Here is a 26,694-nt window from a genome sequence, read left to right as displayed (position 1 = left end):
GAACACAAACACTCTCTGCACAATGAGCCCCCACGTGCACCTCCCGCCAGAGAGTCGTGTGGGAGAGGATTTAATATACCCCTGGCTTCCTATCAATGGCTGTGTGGATTTTAACACCCCCACAACACACGCCAGCCCCAGGCACGATGCTTCATGCCCTGCTGCCACCAGCCGGCAAGGCGGCTGCCCCTTCCCATCGGGAATGGATCCCGCCAGCCCGGCTCCTTTGCCGGGAAGGGGTGAGGGAGCAGTCAGCCAAGCCAAGGAGGGGGACACAGCAGGGCTGGGGACATGCTGAGTCCAACCACCCCCTGCCAGCACAGTGGCAGCCCAGGGAGGGTGTCCATGGGCCCATCCATCCATCCGCAGCCCGAGGGGCATCGTCCCCTTGCGCCATTGCACAACCAGCCCACACGGCAGATGTCCCAACAGTGCAGCAAAACAAACAAACAACAATTACAGCTCTTGGGTTTCCTCGTTTTGACTCATTACAGTTTAATTTTGGAAACCTGGCTCTTGGGTTGCTGCTGAGAGAAAACCCGCTCCCGGCTCTGCCAGTGCAGCAGCTTCCTGCACTCGGGAATGGAGTTTTGTTCCCATTTCTGAAGAATTTGGGCAATACAGGTATGCTGAAAGCCATAAGTCTCGCAGCAAAAGTTACCACCAAGCCAAGCAGCCTGTAAAGAGCTTTAAGGGCAAGGAGGACCTTGTAGGACACGGGTGCTAAGGGGGAATCCTTACCTTGCACAGTGGGGTTGCGCACTTGGGATGGCGTGTCGTGGATCTCCAGGGTCCACTCCCCTGCTGCCCGCTCCCCCCAGCAGTGGACGGTCATGAACTCCCAGCCCTTGAACCCCTCGTTGGAGTGGTCAAACACTCTGCAATGATAATGCTGTGCATCAAGAAATGTGACTTTGAATGTCTTATTTAATGGGAAAAGGTAGATTGGGATGAAGGATTTTAGGGATCCTTGCATGCACCCCCTTTGCCTGGAGCCTTCCTGCAGCGGAGACCCGAGCATCCCCCCGCCCTCCCAAACAGCCTGAGGAAAAGTGCAGCAATCCCCTAGAGAAGGATCCTGCCCAGCCCAGACGCGTGCTGTCTCCATCTGCTCTTACCTCCTGGCGAGAAGCTGAGACCTGGTCCCTGCAGGAGAGATGAGGCTGATCTGGAGGTCTCCCCGGCGCGGGTGCGAGATGCTGAGCCGCACCACAACATGCTCCAAGTAGAGCACGTGCTGGTCACGGTGCTCAGCACAGGCACTGCTGAGGGTGCTGGCGCGCAGCACATGATCTGCTCGGATGTACCTGCCAGGGATGGACAGCATCATGGGCTCCACAGTGCTCCCAGCAGCGTGGACATCCAGTTATAGTTGAACCCAGCCTCCTACTGCTTCATGGCAAGAATTATCTCATCCTCCATTGCAATACAGCGTGCTAGCACGGAATTTGCTGAATTGCTCAATGGTAACGAGATGGGTTTGAGCTGCTGCTAAGATCTATGCCTTATGGGCTGCAAGGGCGCTTCTTTATTGTAATTATCAGTGCAGCGTTCCTCTCTGGGTTGTAATTAGTGTCTGTATCAGATAAATAGTTTCACGAACATACTTGGCTCCAAATTCATTCCTGCTTTGCATATGCAAGTCTTCACCAGAAAAGCAGTTCCTTTGGAACAACTCTCTTGCTCCACAGCCAGGCAGCAGTAAACAAGGAGGGTCTGTGTGGTCACATCCCTGATCCCACCCTTTAACCTAGCAAGGACAAACCAAAGCTGGTTTGAACCTGAAGCCAAAATCAAAGAGACCCCAGGCACTGGAAATCTGCAAACCCTTGCAACAAAGCACTAGTTTTTGATGTCTTCCCTCAAAACGAGATATTTGGTGGAGGAGGGAGGAGAGACCAACACATCACAGCTCATGTAGGACCCAGCGGGCAAGTTGGTTTTGGTCTCTCACCATCAGCCCTCAAAAATTCCCTGTTAATCACCAGTCTGGGAAGCAAAAGCATGCAAAAGGGCAAAAATAAATCGCCCACTGTCAAAGCTGATCCCAGAGAAGCCTCGTGGGACCTGCTCCTCATCCAACCATAGGCACAGACCTGGGTCAATAACCAGACCTCAGAGCGGATGGTGCAGGTCACTGACTGCAAAACCCATGAACATCACGTCGCCTGCACATGGACTCGTCCCGGCTGCCCCAACTCCCAATTTCCCTTCCCAAATGCCAGGACAGTGGCTGAGCCTTTGCATCTCAAGGGCCAGAAGCACCAAAGCTCTTTCCAAATGGCTGCGTGCCCTGGGAGAGCTCCCACCCCACAACACTCACTTGGGCACCCTGTCCAGGCTTCCCACGCAGACATGCTGGGGAGGAACCGCCTTCCACTTCTTGGCTTCCACCACAATAGCGTCTGCATCCACCAAACCGAAGCCATATAGATGGCTAACTGGAAAGAGAGAAGACTCAGAAACCCACCGCCTTCCAAGCAGGGATCAGGAGCTCCTCCTCAGTGCTTGGCGGAGCATTCTCCAACCCTTGGGGAAGGTGTGGAGTTGACCCCATTGGAGTACGAGGTACTCCAAAACACACAGAGCTTATCACCCTGCCCAAATTATACCCCAAATCCCCTCTGGCACCATAGAAAACCCATTTCTGGGAGCAGAAAGGAGCAGGCAATGCTGCAGCTCAGGAGAACCTCGACCAAGCAATGCTTCCAACCATCCACCAAGTAAGGCTTCCGAGCATCTCACCCCATGAATTACTGCCCTTTCCTCTGTCTGCTCAACAGCCTGATGGTAGGAGCACCCCCAAGGCAGCTGACGGAAGTCATCCAGGGTGAACACTCCCATGAATGAAGCTCTGGGGACCTTTACTTTCCCTTGGGCAGCCATCTCACCGTGCCACCTCCCCACCACGGCCCCTCACCTTTATGCCCTGCGCCGTTGGTCTTCCAGTCGGCCGCTCGCAGATGCACTGGCCGCGAGGTTTTGACCAGCAGATGCTGGACATCCCTCCAGGTGAGCATGGGGCTGCAACGACACGTGGCTCATGGGATAGCTCTGCTGCTCCCCCTCTACCCACCAGCAGCAGGGACCCCCACTGGGTTAAACCCCGCAAAACCCCTCTTCTTTCTTGCTCCAAAAGAGCATGAATTGATAATATAAATGCAATGCCCTGCCTGGAGGTTGGCCTATGCTTGGGGTGCTCCAGCATCATGGGGTGATCCAGGGAGGGATGCCATGTGCCCACAGGCATTGCAGGATTGATTCCTGCCAAAGCTAAATAGCTTTCATGCCCTCAGATATAACCGGAGCAAATCTGGAAGGTTTTCCCAGTTTTCTTGCAGGAGATTGGGAACAAAGCACATCCCAAGGCATGGCACCAGGCTCAGCACCTCGCTGATACACGATGCTGAGCAAACTTTCCCGTTATAGGAATAACAGCAAAAATTGCTTGGAAAAAACCTTAGATTGCTCATTTAACAGAAAAATGAACCCCAAAATGTTTCCAACCCCCCTCCTAGGCTGGGTTCATGTGAGGTTTGTGCATTCAGGGTGGTGGACACTGAGCACTGTGTGTGCTTTGGTGTTCCCCCCCAAGACCCCAGCCCAGGGATATTGCTGCCGCATTTTCCACACTTTTCTCACAGTCAGTTCTCCAGCACCACGAGTTGGGATTTATATTGCTCTCATGCAACATTTAAGAAAAGAAACTCAATTTATTCGTTCTTGTCATAATGCAGTGCCTGAGCACCAAGCTCTAGTACTTAATTTTGCGTTTTATGCCTCAGCTAAACAATCCAAAAATTACAGCTAAAGCTCATCATATATTTTCAATGGAAACAGCATCTCTGGAATCATGCTCATCCGAGCTGGGCACTGGGATTAAACCAGAGGAGAGAGACTGGAGCTGACATGCCGCAATTGCCATCCCTAGATGGCAGAGAGCTGCCCTGGGGCTTATTCACAGCCTTATTTTTAGTTCCACCCCATAAAAGTAATAATAATAAGCTCATTTTATTGAAGATAAAGATGCTCCATGGAGCAACATGGGGATGCTCAAGGAGTGAGCCTGTTCCTGGGCTTGGGGACCACAATGACACCAGGGTGGGACTGGGATGGGGGCAAGAGGCAAAGAGCAGATTATTTGAACTGGGGAGCGTGTCACTGCCAGTCACACCGTGTGGATTTTTGACATGATGCAAAAGTACTCCTTTTCCCCCAGAAATGAAACACTTGCTAAAAACCATCACTTTTAGTGACATTTTCCATTTCCTTGATGTTTTCTGACATTTTTTTTCCAGGAAGTGTTTATAAAACTCCTGTTGGAGCAAGCTGTCAGCAGTTTCAACGCATCAAATGAAAAGCCTGACTTGTCTCACCAACCCCAAATTTTCAACACACAACAACAAGTGAAGAATTAGTTCAATAAAACACCTGCAGGAAGATTAGATGCGAAACAACAACACTGCATCAAACTTTGCCAAAAGGAGCGATTCAGAGCAATCGCTCTGAATCAGGAGCAATTTTGAGTTGCTCCAGAGGTTAAAACCCCAACTTTTGTTTCTGGTTTTGCTCATCAGTTACTAAACGTGGAAACATTTCCCCCATGAGCCAGTGGTGAGGTTACACTTACTTTGCTTCCAAAGCCAGTGCGATGATGCCCGCGACCATGGGCGCAGACACGGAGGTGCCGGTGTGGCCATCTGTGCAGCGGTGCCGGAGGTCTGTGGTGACCTATGGAGAGAGGAGCTGCAGCCTCCGTGCTTCCAAAGATGCTCCTGGCATGGATGACATCCCATCAAGCACCCCGGGTTTGCTTGGGATGCTGCCAGTGGGGAGCTGAGCCTGTGGGTACCCAACCCCTGCCATTGCCCCCATGCCATCAAGGGCCAAAGGCCTCCAGTAGGGCTGCCGGTACATTTGTCACATGAGAATACATTTCCCTTTGCTCAAAAACACAAAAACTATTTGGAAAATGGGAAAAAAATGTCAATTTTGCTGTGGATCAGGTGTAGGAAAAGGTGTGGATGGAGCAGTGATGGAGCTGCCATGGGTACGCGCCCATGCATGCATGTTGAGATGTGCCATATTACTTTAATATTACTTTATTAATACTTTACTTCAAAGCTCCAGCTCTGAAGTATCTTGCAAGGATTTCCATTTGCATGGGAAGAAAAAGAGGGGGGAAAAGAAGCCATTTCCAGCTTTTTCATTTCAGGACAGAGCGTGATGCTCAGGTACCAAAAGCTCGGAGAGAGGAGGTGGGCAAAGAGATGCTCCATCAGTTACATTTTTAAAAGGCTCCTGGATTTTGAGTTAATCTGGTGATTTCTGGAGGGGGAAGACATGCCTTCCAGCTTCTCCCCAAGGTGTCCCCTAGAAGGTTCTTTTTTGCCCAGCAATGCTCCAGCAACACTGAACTGGTGCTGGCCTCAGCCATGCAAACGTTCCTCAGTGCCATGAAAATGGTCCTTGGATTCTGTTTTCTGCCTGGAAATTAATCTTCTAGGGGACAGATAAATCACTCCTGAATACAAAGAAACCAATCGACTTGCAAAAAAGCCCCACTTTTTTACTCAAAATGCCCTAATTTGGTTAGAAAACTCCCCCCCCCAGCTCGGGTAAGGTGCTGTGCTGGTGGGTGATGTTTTATTGCCCGAGGTTCAGATGATGCACAGGAATGTAAGTAGCTAAAGCCCTTGCTGTGAGGAGACCACAGCATGTGTTGGGACAGAGCAAACATAGGCTGGGCAGCAGGGAAAACAGACTGATCCACACTTGCACATGCTTTCAAGGGAATTCCTGGGCTCCAAAAGTTCTCTGCTCCCTGTCTGGGGTTTCCACATCCATGCCAAATGCCTCCATCCTCCCTCTTTTTATTCTCTCAGACTAAAATCCTCAAAATTCCCTTTTTTATTTAAAGCAAGGGACAGTGAGCAAGTACTTTGGGGAACAGGTAAATATTTGCACGGGTATTTTTACAAACCTCCAGCCCTTTCACCCATTTCCCAGGGAAAACACCACATCTCTGATCTCTTCCCAAGGACCAGAGCAATTCTCGGGCCACCATGAAAAAAGCACAAGCAAAACCCATTGCAGGTCTAAGAGCAAAGCCTGGCTCTTACAACGAGCCATCATCCAGCCCAGCCACGCAGAAAACATCCAGGGAATGCTTGACATTGGGACGAAACTTACTATTTTCCTCTCGTAGAAAGCCCCGCTGCTGTAGGTGGTGGCGAGGGTGGAAGCGCACTCCTCCAGGTACCAGGGCTTGTAGCCGTTCTCAGTGGTGCTGCTGATGGAGATGGTGTAGATGCTGTTGGTGTAGCCATCACAGGAGCAGTAATCGCCCTCTCTGCCGCCGTTCCCCGATGCCCAGACGAAAATGGACCCCAAACCCCTGCGGCCCTGCAAGGAGAGAGGGGACAGAGGTGAGAGGAGGGGTTTGTGCAGGATGAAAGGACATCTCGGTATAGGGAGGAGGGGGCAGCCCCCTCCAGTGCTGGGATGCTGTTGGTAAGCCTGATTTTGGGGTGTGAACATGGGGCTTGGTTAGGGTGGAAGGATGGGTCCCATCCTGTCCAGTGCTCAGCTCCCTGGATTGGGTCCCACAAATGTGCCCCTTGGCTTGGCCAGCCCCAGCTTTACAGCCAGTAACTCCCTATGAGGATGGGAGAGCCTCTAGTGGTGGGGATTTTGGCATCTTCTATAGGTTTTCCCGAGGGAAAACATCCTCTGGACCAGGTGGTAACACCCAGCACGGTGCTTTCTGGGATACAGGGATAGCCCTGTGAAAGGAACTGACAGGGATACCCCTAAACCCCACATCTCCCTTGCCCCAAGCCCACAAAGCCCCTCGTGAACCCATCTAACCCACCAGAAACCTTCCCCCAGCCTAACTTTCAGGTTCCTTTTATTTTGTTTTCCTCTTTTTTAATCCCAGCTTTTTCTCCCCTCCCCATCACTTGGCAGGAACATCTGATGGAGCTGTCCCCACCGGGTACAGCTGCAGCATCCCACTGGGAATTGGGGGGGGCAGGATACATGCAGACCTCCCTGGAGCCGAGGGAAAATCCCGCCCGGCAGCACCGGCAATGCTGCCAACAAGGTGTCCTATGTGAAGCCAACAGTGCTGGGGTGAACCCCACTCAACCCTTCATCCAAACCAGTGCCGGGGCACCGAGGAATAACCCGGCTCCATGGGGATTCATGGTCCCAAGGAAGGATTTTTGGTGACCTAAAGGAGTTTGGGACAGGAAATGAAGTGGCTGCTTTGCTTCCGTGCCCTGTAAGGCAGGGATCTCCGGGGAGGGTATGGTGCTGCCGGGCTTGGCAGGCGATGGAAGCACACGTTGTGGAGCAGCCCCATCCTCCCCACAGCTACGGCTGCCACGGAGGGATTTCGGCGCTAGCCTGGGCAGATCTGGTGTTTATCTCCCTCCCACTGCTCTGAGGTGGCTTCCTCCACAAAAACAAGGGGAAAGAAAGAGAAAAGAGCAGCTTTGCTCTGCAGGAATCCACTGGGATTTACTGGGGGGGTTAAGCGCTGGAGGGGAGAGAGATGGTTTATTACCTGTCTCACCCTCCTCCTGGGGCAGAGGCTCTCTGAACTGACCGTGCCTCTGGACACACAGGCTCTTCCCTTACTTTATGAAAGTTTTCATTATCTGGGCTGCCTCCCAGCCCAACTGGGAGGGTGTTTCCCTCCCAAAGGTCAATAGAGCTGTCTGAGCTCTGTAAGGAAAAGTGCAATTGCAACAGGAATTACTGCCCTGCCCTGTGTCACCGAGAGCTCGACTCAGCTCACCAGCCCACCAAGCCTGCTGCTAGCACCTCCAGGCCCGCTTTCCAGGGTTTCCTGGATCTCGGAGCCGGCAGCATCCCAGCCCACATGCTCGGCACAGCAGTGATTGTCCGGCTCTCCAATACTAAAACCCACCCACCTCTGAGGACGACCCCTGCTGCATCCAACCCAGGCTTTCCTAAATCACTAACTGGAGGAATAAAACCAGGCACCGATTGCTGAAGGTGGGCAGATGCATAGCAATGATTTCAGCTGGGATCAGACAGGGAGCCCAGACCTCCCTTACATCCCAAACCCAGAGCACCACAGCCACAAGTGCCAAGAAAGACTACTCAGTTCCAGTCCAAACCCACATCCCCACGATGCCCAGGCAGGGCTGCACTGGAGGAAAGTGGGTTTGGAGCCAGCATGGTTGCACAAGGACACGGACAAGCACATAAATGACACTACTGCAACGCACACCTAACAGTGACAGCATTTCCTAGTGGAGCAAGAGCTCACCACACATTACAACTGCCTTGGATTGGAGAAAAACACCCCCTCCCTTTGCTCCCAAACAAACAATTATCAAGATTCCCATAAGCAGACCCCAAACACCCAACTGCTTCATCTGCCACCTTCCTAAGCCAACACGATCCTGGTAAATGGCTCCTGGCCACTATAAAACCTGGATGCAGGCATCATTTAAACCATAGAATCCCTCCCTGGCCAAGGCTGGGGATGATCCAGCTCACCCCAGCAGCACACCAGTTGGATGCGGGATGCACAGCATCTCCCTGCTTCTGCAGCACTGCCCAGGGCTTTGGTGCTTGCCCAACAGCATTCCAGGAGAGCCCAGGATAAATATCCCCTCGTTAGCTCAGGAACTAATAAGGTGTGGCTGGAAGAGCGAGAAACAAGATAAATTACCCCAGCGCAATCCTATTGCTAATAGATAAAGGTTATTTTAATGTTTCCATTAAAAACTCAATTTTAAGGATTTATAACTTGGTTAAAGCTGTTCGCTTGGGCTAAAGGTGGCTGCTAAATATCTGCTTGCAGTTTTTCTCATTATTTAAGGAGAAGCTGGCAGCTAAGAGCTGTGTGTACAGGCTAGTGGGTACCACCAACATGGGTGGTACTGGGGGGAACAGGGTCTGATATCCCTTGGGAGACAGAAACAAGCATCCCAAAGCAACAGGGCCGTGCTGGGCAAGGACCCCGCTGCCGCCCATTTGCTCCCACATGGAAAAATAAGGTTTAAAAAGCAGCTTGTTTCCCTGTATTTACACGGCGTGAACTCCCGGCACTTCAATGGACTCCTCGGCGCTCACCGCCCCGGCAGGAAATCAAGTAAATAGTGGGAAAAACACTCCACCCTATTTTTAGATAACACGCAGGCTGCGTCGCCCAGCCCGAGAAGAGGCAGCAGAGGCAGGAGGGAGGCAGGGAGGGAAGCCTTGGAGGACTCAAAGCCCAGCATGAACCCCAATATCTCCAGGGACACCTACTGCAGAGCCCTGAGCCGCCTCAACACTTACCCCCGGCGCCCACCAAGCTGCCAAGAAAGGGCTTATTCCCAATTTTAGCCAATATTGGGCATTTTTTTAAAGCACCCAAAAAGAGAAGGGGTGTGGGAAGGCCAGAGCATCCCCAGCATTGTCAATCACATGTGACAATGGCTGAAGTCTCTCACTGAAGGACTTCAGGGACAATACTCTCAATGTCTCCTGTGTCTCTGTGGCGGGACCCAAGTGTCCCTCCAGTCATGACACAGCCATTCATTCCATGTGGAAAAACAGGGAAATGCTTAATTTGACAGAGTCCCCCAGGAGCAAATACAGGCAGCCTGGGGAGGGTGAAGGAGTGGGGATGGAGACGCCAGCATCTTCATGCCGGCACCCAGGGGCACATTTAGAGGTGCAAAGTCACCCCCCCAAGAACTGCTTTGGGTTCCTCAGCCCAGCAGAGCTTCGCAACTCAGCCTGGGGGCTGCCTGCTCTGCCAGGGCCGTGCTCGGTGCCCGGATGCTCCCACTAGGGCTGGCCATGCCGAGGGGTCCCACTGGGGGCCACGCCATCACCGTGCACCTCCCGCCATCACCACCCTCATCCGCACAATCCACCGGAGCCAGGGAAAACTAGGAAACATCAGAGATGATTCGCGTCCCCCCCACCCCAGCCCTAGCGCTGGCATCGGCTCAGGGGGGCCAAGCCCATTCCCGCGCCAGATCCCGGGCCAGCCACGGCCAAAGCACATGTTATTCCCCATGGGGCAGGAGGAGGAGGGCGAGCGCGTCTGTGCGCTGCGGGATCCACACCTTTTTAATGCCATGCTCAAAAGCCTGTTTGGCCAATAGACCAGGTCCATCAACTGTCTTCCCATCATCATCTGGCCCCCAGCTCGCGCTGTAAATGTCAATGTAATCGGGTCTGATGCCAAGCGACTTCGCTTCAACAACATCTGTTACATCGCCATCTAACATACGAATGCCTAAAAGCACAAAAACATCAGACATTAGGGCTTAATGGCTTGGATGAAAGTGCGAGGATTGCAATCAAAGGGCTTTGTTAACAGCAGCGGAAACCGCACGGCTCAGGCGCGCCTGGAATAGCTTCAACCCACGGCCCTGCGCGCTAATGAGCCCGGCAGCGGGATGCTGGGGAGCTATTTTGGAAAGTTTTCCATGTTGCTGGCTTCATGGCAAGGGATGGGGAGGGAGGGTTAAAATCCGCTCCCCCTCCATCAGTGGGGATTGGGCGGTGGGAAAGGTGCCGCACTCCCCAGCGGCAAAATCCACCTCCTAAAAACCTTTTCCCCCTCCCCTTTTTAATGAGCTAACTCATTTCTCCACCTGGAAGATAACAGTGTTTCCTAATGCTCAGAGCCCCCTAGCTTCGGGCACACCGGGATGGAGCCTTTCCCCACGAGTGGGGATGACTGTGAACATCCCTTAACCCCATCACTGCCCAAGTCCCACAGAAGCCCCGGACTGAGGTTTAAACAGCCAAAATCAGAGCCAGGACACCAACCCACAGCAGGACGACAATGCCACCTGGGATAACCTCACTTCCAGCTGGGAATGCCGGCAAGCACCAGCAGCTGGGGCAGTTCGCAGGCAGAGCCCACCAGCCACAGTGGGACTGGCTGGGAGATTGCTGCACACCCCAACTGCTGCAGTATGAGGGTTACAACCCCCTCTGCTCCCCATCACCCTCTACCTGCTGGACTTCCCCCTCCATATAGCAGACAGAAGGTGCCAGGTACCCCAAAGGACTGCCCAAACCCAGCCCTTTCAGGAAAGGAGATGCTGGAAGTTTCAGCATAGTGTTTTGCCAGCCAGGGAGAGTACAGTTCATAAAAATGCGTTTCCCCTTCCACATGTATTTTTTCTTAAAGCAAACAAATGCAGGCAGATGTCATTACAGCTGCAGCTGTGCTCTGGACACCAGTCAACTCAAATATCTCTTTCCGATGCTGGCCCCTACCAGCCAAGAACAAGCTTAGAAATATAAAACCAGGGAGCAGGCAGTTCCCAAAAATCTTCCTCTCTTTGTCATGTTAACAAGAAAAGATGAGGAGAAGGGCCGAAAACTGAGCCCAGTGTCTGAGCCACACTTGGCTGCAGCACAGCAAACAAACCCAGCTGAAGGATGGTCTTTTGTGCTCGCTAAATTCACCAGCCAGCCCAAAGTCAGTTTAAAGTCAGCCCAAAGGTAGCCCAAAGTTAGCTTGAAGTCAACCCAAATTTAGCTCAAAGTCAGCCCAAAACAGCCCAAAGCCAACTCGAAGTCAATTTGTAGTCAACCCAAAGGTAGCCCAAAGGCAACCCAAAGTCAAGCCAAAACCAGCCCAAGGTCAACTGATAGTCAACCCAAAGGTAGCCCAAAGGCAACCCAAAGCCAGCCCAAAGTCAACCCAAAGCCAGCCCATAGGCAACCAGCCCTGATGTTGGAACCCAAGTGTTAAATAATGGGGAGCAGGAGGGAGCGGGGAAGGATGCTGCAAAACAAATGAACTCTTTGCCACGCAGGGAGCAATACCAGCCTCTGAAGCAAGCGTTTGAGGAGAGGGGAAATGTGGAGGAGGAGGAATGGCCCTTTCTGTTTCCTGAGCAGCAATGTATTTTGCCTGGAGCAAATGAAAAGCAACGCAAGAGCGCTGAAGAGCAGCCAGTAAAATTAGATGGTAGCTCTCAGAGGGTGACAAATAGGCTTCCCCAACAAGTTGTGCTCATTAATCGCTGCTTTATTTGCGTAATCCATCTAAAATCACTCTCACTGCAGCTATAGCGTATTTCCCTTCACGATCCCAAGCTTGATACGGCTACAGACGTTATTTTTCCCCTTTGCCTGTTCACATTGTGGGAAGCCCACAGCCCTGTGCCATGTGCCTTGTCTCACTCAACACCTCCCCAGCACACCCCCAAGCACTCGTTAAAGGAAGCAAATTAAAACAAGACCCATAAGTCGTTATAAAGTCAACAAGTAACGCTCATCTCCATGGCTGCTGCAGAGAAATGGGCTTGAAAAGAAGCACGAAGGCAACGGTCTGGTCCTGCTGGATACAGATCTGCCTTAAACCCTGCAGAGAGCTTTGCCTTGCTCTACTTAGTGTGTGCTTGGAGATGGTTTTTAGAGGCAAGAAGCCTCCAAGAAGCAAGAAGCCATCCCACGTACAGATAGGATGGAATGGGATGGGATGCGATGATGTGCCACAGCATTTAGAGCCCCTGCTACTTCCCCATCATCCTCCCCAGGGTTATTTCTTCCCTCGGGGGATTTTCCTGGCACAGGGAACTACTGATGGTGCTTGTCCAGGAGCAGGGCTCCCTGCGGGCACTGCTCCTGTGCAGACACAACCCTAATAAAGCCAAGAGAAGGAATTAAACCCTGAATCCTTCCATGTGCGCTTGGGTCCATGCTCCCAATGGTGATTTCTCCCAGCATTGAAATGGTTGGTAGCAGGGGTTGCAGTAAAAGTCCCTCTCCTGTTCCAGCCATGCCAGGGATGGGGCTAAAGCCCCCAGTGATGACCCAGCTCCAGGCATTTATCCCCTTCATGGTGGGACGCAGCACTCCCAACCCCTGACACCCCCATCTCCCTGGTGGGTGCTGTACCAGCTCAAACCAGCCTCCAAACCAGCTGGGCTAATGCAAATGAGCTCTGCGGCGCTAATTACCATCCAGTTTGGTGATAAACCTTCATTTGCCTCCCGCACATCATGTTATTTGAGGGACCATGAAAGGTTCCCCTATTTTGCACAACTCCAGCCCCCCACCTCCTTGGTGTTTTCCCCATGAGAGTATTTTGGGGGTCACCCCAGACCTCCCCATCTAAGCAGCTCATTTGCAGACATTTAACCTCACAAACAACCAATTTCAGCTCTGAAGCTAAACCAGCACCACCAACAATAGCAAATGACGCCACTCCAAAGACAACCCCCCCAGGAGCAGCCATGGACTTGTGGGGTGAAACAACCACATCCTCGATCCACATGCATCTTCACAGCAAGGATGCAGCCCAAGCAGAAGGCTTCCACCCCAAAACACATGAAGCTGAGGTCACCCCATATCACCCATCCTTCCCCAAACCCCTGGAGCTCCCTGCAGCTGGGGCACCAAGGAGAAGGCTCTCTCCTGGTGATATATGGGGGAACAGCATCCCACCACCCTCCCAGGAGCCCACTGGCACAGTCAGAGTGGCTGTGGTCCCTCGGGGGCACAGTGAAGGGCAGGGGAGCTGCAGGCAGGCGCCAGCCTCACCTCCGATGCGCGCGTTGTAGGCGATGCCCACGATGCAGTATGAGTTGTTCGCCGCCGCTGCCACCTCCCCTGCACAGCGAGTGCCATGTCTGCAAAGAGAAACCCACGTGAGCTGATGTCCTATGGCAAAGGATCCCTCCAAACACCACCCATTCGGCCCCAAAGCCAGAGCCGTGGAAGAAAGTGCCTCAAGAGCTGGAGAGCCCTTATCCAAAACCCGCAGCAAGGGTTAGGGATGGAGGAAACTAATGCAGAAAGCGATTTGCTGTTTGCTTTATGCAATCTGCTCTTTGCATTCCCATTTCCTTTCCACACATGCCACCAGGTGCCCATCCCGCTTTAACTAAAGCCCAAGAAGTGCATCCCAGGTTTGACATTTAAGCCTCCCTGCCCAACTCATGTGGTTTCATCCCTGGCCGTAGTGAGGAACCCCCCTGATGCTGTCATTCAGTGGCTTAAGGGTTCATTAGCAATTAGTGTGTTTGCCACAGGCTGGATTTGAATTAAATGCAATGACTGCAAAGCTCATAACAATCCTCTGCAGTCCTGGGGACGGGGCAAAGCCACAGACCTAGAAGACACCCCAGGGGGGACACCCAACCCCGGGGACCCCCGCACACCCCGGCCATGCAGACACCAGTTCCACGGCAATTAGCATCACGTACTTATTCTCATTGCTGGCATCGTAGCGCGGAGTCGGGTCGTGGTCATTCCCATTGACGTCGTAGCTTGCAAGAGGGTCCTAAAAACATGTTGTCACCATTAGATCCAACTTACCAGCACAGCGTGGCACAAAGTGGCCTCAGCAGCAGCACAGTCCTGCTTCACCCATAGCCAGTGTGGTGGCCAATGGAGCAGAAAATGCCATTTCCCCCTTAGTTACTCCAGATAAATGACTCTGGGCTGCAGCCCTGCGTGTTTTTCAGGGGAAACATCCCACTACCTGAAGGGCAGCCTCTCCGAACCCCAAACCCTGCTGGGTCCAGCATCACTCTACACCCCCCTCACAGCCATTTGAGCTGGGGCTGAGCAGATTCACACAGGTTTTTGGCTCTGCCCTGGAGAGCCGGAGGGAGGCGGCCACTTCCCAGGCAGCTGCAAAGGGAGTTTCCCCAAAACCTTCTTGTCCAAAAACCTCATTTCCTTCTTAAAAACATCTTGTGCATTTTTTAAAATCCCTTTTCTCCTGATCTGCCAGTGCACGGACTTAAGCTGTGTTTACACACAGAAATTCTCCATAAATCAGTTCACTGCACCCCCGGCCCATCCATCCCCAGCTCACATAGTTTTGCAGGAGGTCAGGGTGGTTCCTCTCTATGCCGTCATCGAGGATGGTGACCACCACGTTCTTGCCGGTGTAGCCCCTCTGCCAGGCTGCCAGGATGTTCATCTCCGACCTGCAGCGACTGCCTTTATCGCCGCAGTGCTACAGGGGGAAAACACAGCTGCAGAAGGGCTGCAACCCTGTTTGTGCCCATCTAAGCCAGCAGCCGGGCTGGGAGCCCATTTAATCAACCAGAAAGTATATTTACATCCCATCCCCTGCCATATAACTTGTAGATTTGTGGCAACTTTACTCCACTGATCAAAGCCATCCGGCAGCAGTTAATCCAGGCTGTCTCCCTATTACTGTTTTCCTCTTCCATTTCGCATACTGTGGGCTCTTTGGTTTTGAAGTGCTCGTTTCGTTCTGTGCTTTATTTTAAATGAATTTCCCTGTCAAATACAGATCAATGAAGCAGGCAGGAGAAAAATGATATTGCAAATAGACAATTGCAACTCTTGGGCTCCCAAGCCTCTGCTGTGCAGACCATAGCAAGGGGCTGCTAATGATGGTGAAGCACTTCAAACTGTGCTCCTCCATGTATTAATTTACCATTTTAAAACCCCGCTGCCAAGCACATTTGCTGATACTAAGGTGTTTCATTAAAGATTGATTAAAATAATTAACACCCCCCCTTAAAGCAGTAGGTTCTTTGAGGTGAGGAGATACCCACCAGGTACCACATGTTGGGCCACACTGGGTCGTTGAAGGGCAGGGCATGCGGCTCGCCTCGGACCTGCCTCTTCACCCGCCGCTTCACCTCCTGCTGCTGCAGCCAATCCACCTGCAAGCAGAGACGTGGGTCAGCATCATGCACTGAAATGGGATACGGGATGCAGGAGCAGTGCGAATCGCAGCCTGGACCCATCCCAGCATCACCCCACGCTCCAGCAAACCCCTGTCTCCTTGGCCAGAGCTGCTTGCAGAGATAGCAGCTCTGTTGGGGAGAGAAAGGATGGGTGGAAGATGGACAGGGCTGAACTTGCCCTTTGTGATCTCCGAGCCAGGGACCAGATTCCTCTCCCAGTGCAGTAAAACCCTTGAGCATAAACAATGTCCCCTCCAAGCACATGCCTGAACCCCCACCCCGGCTTAACAGAGCACTGAAGCACACACTGAAGTCCCACTGGAGACAAACCACATACTTCAGTGGTTACTCAAAGTGCTGGAGAAGACTCAGGTGCTTGGCTTAGGTTTGGGACTGATCCTTCCCCCCGGCCAGGAGGCACCAGCAGCAGCTCAGCCCTGACACTTCACCACCCAGCTCCAGGGCTGCTCATCCTTCAAGCTCCTCCTGATAAAGCAATAAAACTGGGAGGCTTTACGCAAGCACAACACATGCTTCCCAAAACCACGGGATGACCACACACCATGGCAGGTCTCGGGGGACATGGCCAGCTCCAGAGAGGCATTTCTGGCACCAGTTGAGGGCGAGGTGGCCTTGGGGCTGACCGCTCTGACATGTGTTTGCATTGCAGCGGGGCATGACACGCAAAGAGATCAAACGGGAAATGAGCCGGAAAAGGCCAGGATTGGGAAACACCAGTGTTTGTCTGTGCTGGGAGCTGCCTATGGTGCCAGTTTAGGAGCAACTGCACCCTGTCCTTGGTGAGCATTCCCCCCTCCAGGCCCTTCATTGCCCACTAAAAGGGCTCTCCTGCCTTCAGGGTGGAGATGAAAGCCAGGTTTATCAAAAACGGGTTATAAAACTAGTTTATAGACCAAATCTTTACACATGCTTATGCTGGAGGGAGAAGGAAGGCACCAGGCAATGAGCCGGGAGGGCTCTGCAGCACATCCCTCCTCACCAGATACTTTCTTCCCGGCAGCTCGGTCTCTTTTGGGAACAGCAGAGCTGCTCGTGGGGACGCTTCTATTCCTGTGAGTAGGGGTTTGTAAGGAAAAGAATAAAAATCCAAAATGCAAGTTTTCACTAGGCTCATTTATGTAAAAGCATCCGCTGAACCGCATTCTTCTTGCATGGTTTATAGCCTGCTGCTCGGATGGAGGTGGATGGGGAGCTTGTGCCTATCAGGAAGCTGACAGCTTCCAGCCTAGAGCTTGGGTTTTAAACATACATTTTTAAAGAAAAAAAAATTGTTGAAAGGAAAAAACATATATATATTTCATAGAAAAATGAGTTTCCACGCTGCCTTGGCTGACAACAGCATGCTGCTTTGCTTTACAATGATGAATTTAAGCATTGGAAGCAAAAATACAACTTCATGCTCTAGTTAAAAAAAAAACCCCAAACATTAAATAGAGGATATGGCCCAAATACCCAGCTTTTCTCCTTAAAGCTGCACTCCTTGGCAGCGGTAACATGGGTCTTGTTGTCTAAGCTGCAGCTATCGCCTTTCCCTGCAGCTTTGCTGGATGCAGGAATGATTATGGGATTTCACAAGGTTTTGCCAGGAGCTGTGTTGCCTCATGGGGACACCTTCATCTTAAATACGCTCCTGATCGGCCCTAGTGCTGCCAGCCAGGAGTCAATGGAGAATTCTTGCGTGGACACAGAGAAATCAGCATTTTAATGGCATTGATTTCAAGGGGGATTTGCTAAATCAATGCGGTTGGTGTGTGAAGACAAAGGGTGAGCAGGAAGGAGCCCAAGGCATCCCTGCAACAGCTCCTCCAGCTTGGGAAGCTCAGATTGGCTTCCATCACCCGTCCAGGGTGGGGAAAAGCTCAGAAATCCCTGCTCTAACCTCTATTAGCAATAACAAGGCAACAGTGAGTGGCACCAAAAGACCCTGCAAGGAGGCACAGGTATCACTGAGCAGAACCCTTCGGCCTTGCTGGAGACAGAGGGGCAGCTTTCTATGTTCCTCCCTTGCTTTGAGGTAAGGTAGCTCCAGGGTAGCTCCATCAAACATGATAACCAGCACAAGGGAGGATGCAACTCCTTTTGCAGCCTCAGAAAAGTAATAGCTTCGCTTATTCCAGTGGATGTGCAAGAATAAAAGCAGAGATCCAGGACAAATGGGATGGCTCCAGCGTGTGTTTGCCATAAAGCACAGCAGACATAACCTAGTGGGTTTCATTTTGCTACAGTGCGTGGCCAGAGGCACAGGGACTGAGGCTGTGACATCCTCCAACGAGGATTAAGAGGGAAGGATTAAGAGGGGAGATTGAGATGAGCTCTCAGGCAGAAGTTCTTCCCTGTGAGGGTGCTGAGGCGCTGGCACAGGGTGCCCAGAGAAGCTGTGGCTGCCCCATCCCTGGCAGTGTTCAAGGCCAGGTTGGACACAGGGGCTTGGAGCAACCTGCTCTAGTGGAAGGTGTCCCTGCCCGTGGCAGGGGGTTGGAACTGGATGAACTTTAAGGTCCCTTCCAACCCAAACCATTCCATGAAACGGGAGCAGAGATGCTGCAGCTCAAGCCAAGGACCAACAGGAGCATCTCAGCCAGCCAGGAGAGTTTACAGTGATGAGAGCTGCAAGTGGATCCCCTAAGAGGGTTGGCAGGGCATGGTGTGACCCCACTTTGCATCCCACTGCCTCCCAAACTGCTGGATTAGCTACATCCCTCCTCCCTTTCCACCACCTGCCACATCACTTGGCTTATATCAGCCCCAAACAGAGCAGCTGCCAGCCATAGGGGTCCTCTTGGGGCAAGAGGGGAGCTCAGCAGCAGAGTGGTCCCACAGGGACCAGAGCCCTAGGTGCTGCACCATGTTCACTGGTCTCCCTCTCCCCAGCCACCCGCATCCTTGGGATGTGGAGCTTGGCCATGGTCCTTTTGCCCAACCTTGTGCCACCAGCCCCCATGGCAAAGCAAACTGCTAAACAACATGCTGGAAACAATAGCCCCTGGAAGGCACGAACCACCCAACATCTGCAAACCATTGGATTTGCTGATTCTTTGGGATTTCTGCAAGATTTGTTTCAATTTTCACTATTCCAGTTCTGTTTCCTTATGCCTGGAGGTGATGTTTTCCTGCGCTGCACATGCTAAGCCGGTGCCATCCGAATACCAAGACATCTCCAAAACAATTTGCAAATGTCTCTGCCCCTCTCTCACGCACAACAAATGCCAAAAGGTCTTGAACTCCAAGCGATAACGAAGGATTAAGAGAACAGGAGCTAATTGCTCTAGCTTGCAGTCCATAGAGCAAGGCAAGGTAAATGTTAATAAGACTAAAAGCCAATTGATTCGGTTTGCATTACAACTAGACTCATTTAAATGGAGGTATTTCGATTGCTGAGTTGAGTTCATCATTTGCTGGGATGCCTGTGCACCTCCCCAAGGGCAAAGAGCTTTAATTAGAGCCCAGCATGATTCCAGGGCACCCACAATCCCCTTGCTGATGTTTCCCCCATGGGGACAGAACCACGTGTGTGCTCCTCAGAGAAGTGCTGCAGGCCCTGTCCAAATATATAACAGCAGATCTCTGGGAAGCAGGGCTGGTGTGTGGGTCTGGAGAGATGCAGATGGGATGTGTTGTGCTGAACAGGTTGGAAATGCCTTGGGAAGCAGCATCCCAAAGGTGTCCAGGAGCATCCCAAGGGTGGTCGGGCGTTGGCGCAAGCACCAGCACCATCACTGCAATGGCTTCTTCTGTATTGATGTTCCCTTCTCCCCATAACACAAACCCTCCCTGCACAAGAACCCTTCCCCTGCTGTGCAGAAGTAGCATCTCGCACAGTTCAGGCTCTGGGTGGAGCTGAGGGAGGAGAAAAGCCGATGCAGAGCCGCAGCTCACCCAGTCGTGCCTGTCCCTCCCTGTCTTCTCCCCCCCCCACCCCATCACTTTTGTCAATTCAGCTGTGCTGAAAATCCCTTTGGATGCTTGCTCTAGGAAAAAGCAATGCAGAGCTATTGCCAAGGATTTCACACATAGCAACCATTGAGGCAGCAAGTGTTGTGGCAACTGGATCAACACCCCAAGCATGCAATAGCCTTCTATCCTGGAAGGCTTTCCCCCCACACACTTTTCTTCCTCCTGGCTTTCAGGCAGATGTTAGTGTTTAATCACTAAGTATTTTTCATCACCGATGGATGTCCCCATGTCCAGTGAGTCACCGCAGGCACGCACAGGGCTGCAGTTCAAGTGAACATGTCATCACAAGATGCTTGGGCTCACCCTTGACTCACACCAAGACAACAGGAAGCAGGGTCCCCCATCCCAAAGAGGCTGGGGGACCCCGGGCTGCCCAGCCCCATACCTTGGGGTCCATGCGGAGGAAGTTGTGTGGTCCCCGGCTGCTCAGCGTCGAGCGCTTGAATGTCTTGCTGTGGTGGAAGTGGTAGTAGTTCTCCAAGCTCCCAATCTGCAAAAAGAGAGGGTTTTCTTTAACAAAAAATAGGTTTACCTATGGTTTTTCCCCATTTTGGTGCTGGCAACATCCCTTTGTGCTGCATTGCTCACACAAAGCTCCCCGGCAAAGCAGGATTCAGGATGGGATGCAGGATGCTGGCACTAACCCTGGTGCCACCACCACAGCAAACGGCGCTGCACAGAGCCCCAAAAACATCTTTATGAGTTTTCACCCATTAAAAGCATCTTTGCAAACTGCTTTCCATCAGCTCCCGGGCAGAAATAATGAGCTAAAGATGAGCTCAGCAGCTGCAGCAGAGCCGGGGGAGCTGTGCCTCATCCTGCTGCCTCTCCCCACCCCAGCAGCACGAACAGCCCTGTAAGGAGAGGTGGATGCGATCCCTGCTAACACTGGGATGCTCATGGGAAGCCCGGGATATGAACGTGCGTAGCCTGGAGTCAGGGACAGCAGCAGCAGCAGTCAAATAAAATAGTATCATCTCCAAGCAAACCAACCATCCCTCCCAAGGGATGTAAAACATGCCTGGAGTCCCTCCCATCAGTAAGTGCAGCCCGGGAGCGAAGGTGAGCAGGGAAAGGTAGCCCCACTGGCTCCCTTCAGCCTGGGGAAGCCCCACATTCCTCTGTTACAAGTTTTTGCCCTTATTTTGCTTGCACAGAGCCAAAATGTCCCACACTTGCAGGAAAACAGCACCCTGCCAAGCCCTGGGTGGCTGCGCTGCAGCCGGAGATGCTGCGACTTCTCTTTTTCCATCCCAAAGGCACAGATTAAGTCCCAGGGATGCACAGTGAGCTGGGCGAACTCAGCCAGGGAGCCATGAAAAAGCATTCCTCAGGGATTCACCGCCATAGGGATGGGAATGACCCAAGAGTTGCACTCAGTGCATGTGGCTCCCAAGTCACGCAGTTTTGGTACAAATTTGGTCTCTGCTATAACCCTTTTAGCTGAGGTTGGTTTTCTTCCTCCCCAAAAACCCTGTCCCATGGCCAGGAGCTGGATGCTGCAGGGAGCCAGCAGCAGCCCCTGTGCCTGGCTCAGAGGTCCAGGGAGAACCACGCTACGAGCCCCCATCTGCAACCCAGGATCCAGGGTGACCTCCCCGAGGCCAGACCAAGGCTGGCTGCAGCGGGACAGGGGAGAGCAAACAGGTTTGTCCGGACCAGATGCTGAAGCAGATGAGGACAACTGCTTACACCAGTATCACACTTGATACCTTGAGATGTGCCAGGGCATCTTATGAGCATTAAATATCCAATTAGGTTTGTTCTGCCTTTTATGTCAGAAAGTCATTTCACTCTGTTAGTGTGAGCTTTTGTGACTTGTCTCCACTCAAGTTCATTCAAACCTCCCTCTCCCCATCACCACCCTTTTCTTTGCATTACAGCATAGCTGGGCACTTTCTTTGACATCTACATGTTGCCTGTTGCAATCTGCATTTGGCTTTTAAAACCCATTCCTCAAATCCACTTATACTTAGGAAAGAGAAGGAGGATGCTCCAGCCTCCCCATGTTTTAGGGAAATCTTGTGCTCAGGAGCAGGCACAGGGCTTTTGGAACTAATGCAAAATCACCACACAAGGCAAATCAGCAGGACAGGGAGCATGATGACCGTGCACCTCCATCTCCAACCACCTGTGTCCCACTGGGGCAACGAGTAGCTCCTTCAGTTTCAAACTCTTCCCCATTTGGCCAGTGAGGGCTCTGCAATGCAGCCTCTGGGATGAGAGCACTGGAGGCACCCAGGAGTTGGGTTTTCTCTTCCATACAGCACCAGCGAGGCCATAGCCCTATGGCCAGAGGGATGGAGAAGCTGGAAAACCCAGTGGAACACCCAAGAAGCACACAGCAGGACTATGATCCTTCCTGGCCACTTAGATCATACCCATCAGCTCCTGACCAGCCAGAAGACAACTGCCCATGCTGAAAGGTCCCAGCTCCACGACACAGGAGATAGTCCAGATTGCCATCAACCGCAGTTACAAAGCCCACCAGACCACACCAAGCAGCTCCAAACACTCATTCCCTCCACAAGTGCATTTACAACCATCAACCTTGGTTTTTTAGATTCCTAACTTACAACAAGAATACACACAGGAGCTTCTCATTTCCCCAGGGGTCAATTTTGATTTCCCCAATCGATTTGCAGTTTTGGGCTGAAGTTTTAGGGGCAATTTAAGATTTTTTCAAGGCAATTTGAATTAATACCTCGACAAACACAAAGAGGTTTTTCTTTCTTCCTGTATTGGAGGCAGAGGAAGCACTGCTCAGCTGGGCTGCATGTGGAGCAAGCCAAAGCGATGGAAACATGTTTTGCACCCTGCAAAGCCACCATTACTATGCAAAGGGTGTTGATGGCTCCACTTCCAAAAACACACACTTGCCAATGTCATCTGGCCAAATGGTGAAGAGTTTGAAGCTGAAGGAGCTTCTCATAGCTCCAATGGGACACAGGTGGTTAAGAGAGAGATGGAGATGCATGGCTGAAGCATGCGCCAATGAGTTGCAAGGGGAGAAATCCTATTTGGGTATAAAGGAAGGTGGACACACACAGGCCCTGAGACGTGGTGGGATCTCCATCCTTGGAGATCTTCAGATCTCACCCATCTGAGGCCCTGTGCAGCCTGATTTAGCCTCAAAGTTAATTGGGGGAGATCGGACCAGAGATCTCCAGAGGTCTTTGCCAATGGGGATCACTCTACAAAGACAGTTCTTCACAGTGTTAATTGGTATGATTGCAAGGACTTGGGCTACATCCCAATCTCCTTTTCCATTCCCCTTTTCCCCCAAATCCAGGTGCCACCAGGGCAGGAAGAGGCACCCAGGAGATGCTCCTGCAGCAGCACCCAGCTCTCCCCATGCATTGCCAGGCAGAGATGAGACCAGCGCCCGCGCTGCGCCATTAACAGCCATTAGTATTTCGAGCAGGTTCAAGAGTGCTTGTGGCTAATGAGACGTGGCAAAGGAGAGCATCTCACCCAAACCATCCCCTTCCTGCAAAATGCAGTGTGTTGGCACTGGTGTCCTCCAGGAGGATGGATCCAGCTGGGGAGGGCATGACTGCTCCGCTCCTTGGGACACCACACATCCCCATTGGAGACAAGGACTTCAGCCACTGAGCTCCTGCCTTCCGGAATGCTGTTCTCAGATGGTCATGCTGGATTCAGTCAAGTAAGGACCAAGCCCAGCACCATCATTCCAGCATTCCCCAAATGACAAAAATCCAGGAAAGCTCCAATCCCAGACCCAAATAAACCCTGCCCACCTCCTGCACTGCAGCTGACACTGCTGAGGACATGCAAACCCTCCCAAAATCTCAGAATCAACCAGGTTGGAAAAGCCCTTTAAGATCACCAAGTCCAACCTTTACCCCAGCACTGCCAAGTCCACTGCTAACCCATGTCCCTTTGCACAGTGTTGGACACTGCACAAGGAAAACCTCACACGAACCCTGTTCCCGGGATAGGAACGGGCTCTGTGGTGCAGGCAGTGCCCGGGGCACCAGCACCGCACAGCCCTCGGCCGGGGCCTGTCCCTGCATGCCCAGCACAGCCCTGTGGGGAGGAAGGAGCAGGAGTTTGGGGGTGTAAATGCTTCTCCTTTTGTCCAATTGTTTGCATCACTTAAATAGAAGTTGACGTAAATGATTCCCCAAGGGAAATGTCACTCTGCTGTGACCCGGAAGGGTTTAAGAGTATCTTGGTGCATGGGTTGGGCATGGAAACATGCAGGGACAGGTCAGACATGGGGCAGACACTTGTGTGTGCAAAGCACAGCGATGCCTTTCCCAGGCAGCAGCATGTCAGGAGCCCCTGGGATTGCATCTCAGAGGAAAAGGCATCACCAGCCACCAGCACAGGGCTCCCTGGCACCCAGCTGGGTCACTCTGTGACTGCCCCCTCTCCTCCTCCCGTGCCACATTGGGCTTAGCCACTTGCCTCCACCCAAACATCTCCCCAGGGCAGGTTGATATGCCCTCAGGCAGGGTTTTCCAGCTGGTTTTGTGAGGGATCAGGCCCATCCCACTGGGAATAGTGCCATCCCCAGCAGCTCCACAAGCAGAGGACCCAACAAGGCACACTCAGAGTGCTACGAACCCTGAGCACCACACAGCAGACATCACCCATAAGCACACACATGCAGGGAAATTGATTCCTCAGGGTTTGGCCCTGGGCAAGCTCCCACGGGAAAAGCCGGTGGGGCTCGTGGAGCAGGAATGCTGAAGGCAGGGCACTGAGAGCAGCTGGGGAAGCCCCAGCGGTGCAGGAGCTCCCGGTATCCGCGGGAAAGGCGGGAGCCAGGAACACCCTGATGCAACCGCAGAAATATTTCCCTTGCTCTCCAGCCTGCGTCGGGCTGCCCCGGGAACGGGCTCAGCGGGGTGGGATGGATGCTCCGGAGGGGCCACATCGTGCCCATGAGCCAAAGGATTCCAACGTCACAGGGAAGAGCCTGGGAAAGGCAGGATGCTGGGAAGGAAGCAGATGCTCCAGCAGGGAAGGGACACAGCAAAACCCCAGACCAGGAGCTGACGTTAGGCTGATGCAAACCGGGAGAATGGGAAGCTCGATCAAGATACTCTCTGGCTGAAGAGGAATAAACACCAAAAAGCCCTTTGGGTTGCACAACCACAAACCCTCTGGTAGAAGTATTGAATAATAGAAGTGATTTTCCCTTTGGTGGGACGAGAGCCAAGCACGGCAGGTAGGAGACAGAAGGTGGGATGTGAGGAGTGATCCCCATGGGAGGTCAGAGACACCGGTGCAGGAGACAGTCCTCAACTCAGCCTTTAACCTCCCACCAAAAACGTGTTTACGCAGCAGACTGTGACTTTAATTATACTTAAAAGCAGGGTTGCGATATAAAGCAAGGTTATAATTTATAGTCCAGGAGACACCTTGGGCAGGAAGACAACCTGAAGTGCCACCCAGCCAGAAAAGCGCTGAGCACAGGGTGATAACTCCGGAGGAAGCTCCGAGGACACCAGCCCACAGCCGGGTTTACAGAGAGAACGAGGAAATAGAGAGGAAAAGAAATGCAGAAAGTCGCCTTTAAGCCATCCGTGTGCCGCGGGGGATTGAAAGCAAAAGTTCTCCGTGTTCCCAAAACCTCCGATAAACCCGGGCCAGAGAGTCCAAAGTTTGTTAAATCCACAAATAGAACTTCCTAGGATGGGAGGAACTTGAGCAATTCCCCGCCGCCGCGGGAGCAGCTTCTGCGGGGCCCGGGTACCCCGAGGAGCCGCCGCCGGTTCGGTCGGGACCGGTGCGGTGGGAGCGGGGCCGGGGCTGCCCGGACACTCCTGGGGCAAACCGCTCCGGCGGCACCGCGGCACCGGCCTCGCTGCGACCGCTCCGGGCCCCATCTCCCGGCCCCGGGACCGCCGGCAGGGTCCCGGTGCAAGCCCCCCCACCATGCATCCCCGCTCCCGGTACCCCGGCACCTGCCCGCCGCTGCCCCTTACCTGCCCCAGGCTGATGTACCCGTAGGCAGCGGCGATGCGGGCGGCCTCGGCGGGGCCCCCCCGCACCCGCACGGCCCAGTGGTTGGTGTAGACAGTGCGGGAGGGCTCGGCCGCGGCCCCGCGCCCGCTCAGCGCCAGCGGCAGCGCCAGGGCCAGCAGGCAGAGGCGGGCTGGCGGCGGCGCGGCCGCGCTCCCCGGGCCGGGGCCGGCTGCTGCGGGCATGGTGCGCTCCGCGGAGCCGGGCTGGGCGGAGCGGCGGAGCTGCGCCTTTTAAAGCGGCCCCCGAGCCCGGGGGGGCGGGGGGATGCTCCGGGGGGGGGGCAGGCGGAGGCGGCGGGGAGGGCCCGGCCCGGCGGCAGCGACGGGGAAACGGGCGGACGGGGCGGGACGCGGGCACCCCCCCTGCAGCCTCCCGGCCCCACCGACGGGCATCCCCAGCGGCCCCCGCAGCCCCCCGCCTGCCCGGTGCTGCTCCCCGGACCCCCCCGCACACCTCTGCATCCCCCCTGCGCCTCGGTGCAGCTCCACGGACAACTCCTGTCACGTCCCTTGCACGTCCCTGGTCAACCCCCTGCGTCCCCTGAAAGTCTCCGAACAAACCCCTCTGTACCCTCCCGCATCCCCCGGTGCTGCTCCCCGGAACCCCCCCTGTACGTCCATGGACAACCCCTTGTACTCTCCTGTATCCCCCCTGCGTGCCCTGTGCTGCTCCCCCGACAGCCCCCTGCATCTCCTTCCATCCATCCCTTTGCATGCCCCTGCATCATCCTTCCTGCGTCTGCATCCCCTGCGGCAGACCCTCTGCATCCCCTCAGCATCCCCTCAGCCATCCCCCGGCCCCGCTCCCCAGGTCTGCCCCGTGCTGCGCAGCCAACCTGAACCCACCACCCCGCTGCAAGCCCCTGGCACCGGCCCCCTGGACATCCTGTCTGCATCCTCCTCATGCCCATTCCCCTGCATCCCCCCAGGCATCCCACCACCTCCCATCCCTCTGCATCCCCGCAGGCATCTCCCACTGTGCTTCCCCCTGCATCCCATCACTGCCACCCATATCCCCTGGGCATCTCCCCTGCACCCTCCGC

The 26,694-nt window shown here is 53.5% G+C and overlaps 1 protein-coding gene across 2 annotated transcripts in view; it reads right to left on the bottom strand.

Annotated features, from left to right (window-relative positions):
- PCSK6 (proprotein convertase subtilisin/kexin type 6) overlaps positions 1 to 26,169 on the bottom strand; it is a 35,874-nt gene extending 9,705 nt beyond the window's left edge. The window contains exons 1-13 of one of the 2 annotated variants that reach the window (XM_030497571.1): positions 26,106 to 26,169; positions 20,038 to 20,142; positions 15,543 to 15,653; positions 14,828 to 14,971; positions 14,211 to 14,287; positions 13,546 to 13,634; positions 10,101 to 10,273; positions 6,193 to 6,405; positions 4,631 to 4,731; positions 2,921 to 3,024; positions 2,324 to 2,441; positions 1,119 to 1,307; positions 742 to 878 (exon numbers count right to left, since the gene is read on the bottom strand). In XM_030497571.1, coding sequence (XP_030353431.1) covers positions 742 to 878; positions 1,119 to 1,307; positions 2,324 to 2,441; positions 2,921 to 3,024; positions 4,631 to 4,731; positions 6,193 to 6,405; positions 10,101 to 10,273; positions 13,546 to 13,634; positions 14,211 to 14,287; positions 14,828 to 14,971; positions 15,543 to 15,653; positions 20,038 to 20,049 — 1,468 coding nt within the window. In that variant the 5' untranslated portion in view covers positions 20,050 to 20,142; positions 26,106 to 26,169. Of the gene's footprint in view, positions 1 to 741; positions 879 to 1,118; positions 1,308 to 2,323; positions 2,442 to 2,920; positions 3,025 to 4,630; positions 4,732 to 6,192; positions 6,406 to 10,100; positions 10,274 to 13,545; positions 13,635 to 14,210; positions 14,288 to 14,827; positions 14,972 to 15,542; positions 15,654 to 20,037; positions 20,143 to 25,612; positions 25,769 to 26,105 lie in introns of those variants that run through there. The other variant, XM_030497570.1, reaches the window with a different exon arrangement.
- Positions 26,170 to 26,694: the final 525 nt, after the last annotated feature.

This window comes from Strigops habroptila, chromosome 9 (genome assembly GCF_004027225.2).
Source record: "Strigops habroptila isolate Jane chromosome 9, bStrHab1.2.pri, whole genome shotgun sequence".
NCBI classification, from domain to species: Eukaryota; Metazoa; Chordata; class Aves; order Psittaciformes; family Psittacidae; genus Strigops; species Strigops habroptila.
The sequence above is the reverse complement of the archived record's forward strand: the minus strand, read 5'-3'. Positions and strand labels throughout refer to the sequence as shown.